Below are 2,500 nucleotides of genomic sequence, written 5' to 3' on the forward strand. Positions count from 1 at the left end.
GCTTTGGAGACAGAGGCCCAATGTAGGGGATCACCCTTCCCTTGGGCCTCACCCCTTCCAGACTGTAGAGTATTTTTCGTGCATGGGGAATACAGCATTTTTTCATGCACGGAAAACATCATTGTCTACATTTGCTCTGACTGATCTGCAGACGGTTAATGAAACAAGTTTGCTGAAAGAGAAGAATTTTATGCGCGGAAGATGATTTTAAAAAGAACTAAGCGTGCATGGAAAGTTACCCGAGAACTACGCTTGCACGGACTGAATTTGACCAAATATTTTTACCAAACTCTAGTCTGGTAGCCCTTGCTTCAACTAATTTTGCTTGGTCTTCTCTCCTTTCCTCTTCTACATCTTTATCCCAATTTTCTATCCACTTCCTAAGGTGTGAGAGCCTCGCTCAAAGGATGAAAGGCTGACTTTGTGTCAGTCATGAACAGCCTCCGGGAGCCATGGGTACAGTATTCCCTTGGTTAACCCACTTGCGCGGAGTGTTATGCATTTGTGACATCCAAAATACTGAACATGGCTGGCTGTCCCACTAGTGTGACACTAGATCGGAGCTTGCACTCTGATTTAGGCACCCAAGGCAGGTGGTGGGCAGGCTATTCTGGGAACCTGCCCACACGCCACCTGCCTGATTTTTATACCGCCCGGAAATAGGGATTATTGCCCTCCAAATTGACCGTCGCAAGTGGGTTAATTGCCTAGGTCATAACCCTTATGGGGACCCTAAGGGGTAGACCGTTTCTTTTCTCCATTTTATTCAGGCTCGCCATGACCAATAATGAAGATCCTTTACCCTTCCAAGGGGCATTATGGCTTGCACCTTCATCAACTAGCCTATTTGAATTTGACTTTGATGGTTTCCCAACCCCTGCCCCCCTTTGAACACAGCTCAGACCACTAATACTAATATCCCCTCCTTGATGCCTACTGACAACTATCCATTCCAAAACACCCACCCAGGTTATTACTCGACCTCCAGAAAGCACCCCTTCCTCACTCCCAACATATTCATCTTCATCTCCTGCACAGTCCTCTTCAATGTCAGCCCCCTCTTCCCTTATTACTACTATTTATCCTTATTAACCCCCCCCCCCTGCTAAATAACTCCTACCCCCATAACACTCCCTTTTCTACTAATCTCTGCTCTAGTTCACTTACACTCCTCTTTCCCTTTTCACTACCATACTATCCTATAACACACTCAGATCTTTGACATCTAACACATTTTATCCTGCTCTTGAACTCTTTTCCCTTCCTGATACAGTACTCTACCATAGTGCTACATGACCTTTGATGTCTAGCACATGTATTTGTTTCAAACATTAACAATAAACAATTCTACCGCCACTCCCTCTTTCTCCAGTCTAAATCCAGATACTCTAATCTCTACTACTTTCCCGATGCTGCTCTCTCATCCACCTTCCAGTCTCTCTGTAGCTTGTAATTGAGTATTATTTGTTATATCATGAAAAATGCATTTAAAACATTTCCTAAAACTTTTGCAGCGCGAGCATACAAGTGCCCTGCGTCACCCAGATGGAATGGTTTGCCGTAGTCAGCCTCCTCCCAATCTGCCCCCTGGTGTCAGTCATAAGTTGTCTGCCAATTATTACTACACACGAGATGGTCGGCGTGATGTTGTCCCAGCCCAGACTGTGGCAGTGAATTCCTCCACTGCTCCAACACGCCTTATTTCTGCTGGTGCAGAGTAAGTATCTGTTTTCAGTGAATTTTGAATAGTGGAAATAAGAAAGTGTCTTTTTTTTTTCTCCATTCACTTTTTTCTTCTTTTTCATATTAAAACTTTATTTAGAAGATTAGAAAAATCTTATAAAAGTTAACATCAAATTTGTTTGAAAAACTATTGCTTTGACTCAAAATTGCATTCATTTGCAAGAAATAACCTCTATTTCTTAAAGTACTGGTCTACTCTCCCATCTGTTACAGAAGTGAAGCTGCAGTTGCTGTAGCTGTAAAGACACCAAAAACCCCAGGCAGTAACTACAACTACGATAGTGGCTATAACTAAAACAGCATTTTTTCATTGATGCCATGGATGTTGATGTACAGATATATGATTGTAAATTATGAATAAATAGCTTTCTAGGATTTGTATTGTATAATTACCTCTTATTCAAACACAAATTGCAACAATTCATAATTTTATTTTTTGAATACAAAAATAGAGGTAAATACATTTAGTTAATCAGGCTTCAAATCAAAACAATAAATAAAATTATCTCTACTACAAATATATACCTTATTCCTATGTACTACAGGTGATGCAAACAAATCTCCTGGTAATTTTATTTCAGTTCCCGTTGATGGTGTGAAAGAAGTTTTGTCAGTAGGACACAGCTCCGGTTTACACTCTGAATTTCCAGCATTCATACTGACTATATTTACAACGCCAGAAGTTTCACATATAACAGATATTATATGATTATTATTAGCAATATACAGAAATGGAGTTGCATATACTGGTGACTTA

The 2,500-nt window shown here is 40.5% G+C and overlaps 2 protein-coding genes across 4 annotated transcripts in view; one reads left to right on the plus strand and one right to left on the minus strand.

The window, feature by feature from the left end:
* The window catches only part of ND-B14.5A (NADH dehydrogenase (ubiquinone) B14.5 A subunit), a 2,646-nt gene extending 528 nt beyond the window's left edge, over positions 1–2,118 (plus strand). The window contains exons 2-3 of the mRNA XM_027383009.2: positions 1,515–1,717; positions 1,957–2,118. Of these exons, the coding sequence (XP_027238810.1) occupies positions 1,515–1,717; positions 1,957–2,038 (285 nt within the window). The 3' untranslated portion in view covers positions 2,039–2,118. The remainder of the gene's footprint in view (positions 1–1,514; positions 1,718–1,956) is intronic.
* Positions 2,119–2,156: 38 nt separating this feature from the next.
* The window catches only part of Aasdh (Aminoadipate-semialdehyde dehydrogenase), a 7,135-nt gene continuing 6,791 nt past the window's right edge, over positions 2,157–2,500 (minus strand). For all 3 annotated transcript variants that reach the window (XM_027383005.2, XM_027383007.2, XM_027383008.2), the window contains exon 3: positions 2,157–2,500. This exon is cut by the window's right edge and continues 2,857 nt beyond it. In XM_027383005.2, the coding sequence (XP_027238806.2) occupies positions 2,212–2,500 (289 nt within the window). In that variant the 3' untranslated portion in view covers positions 2,157–2,211.

The sequence above is a fragment of the Penaeus vannamei genome, chromosome 18 (assembly GCF_042767895.1).
Source record: "Penaeus vannamei isolate JL-2024 chromosome 18, ASM4276789v1, whole genome shotgun sequence".
Classification (NCBI taxonomy): Eukaryota; Metazoa; Arthropoda; class Malacostraca; order Decapoda; family Penaeidae; genus Penaeus; species Penaeus vannamei.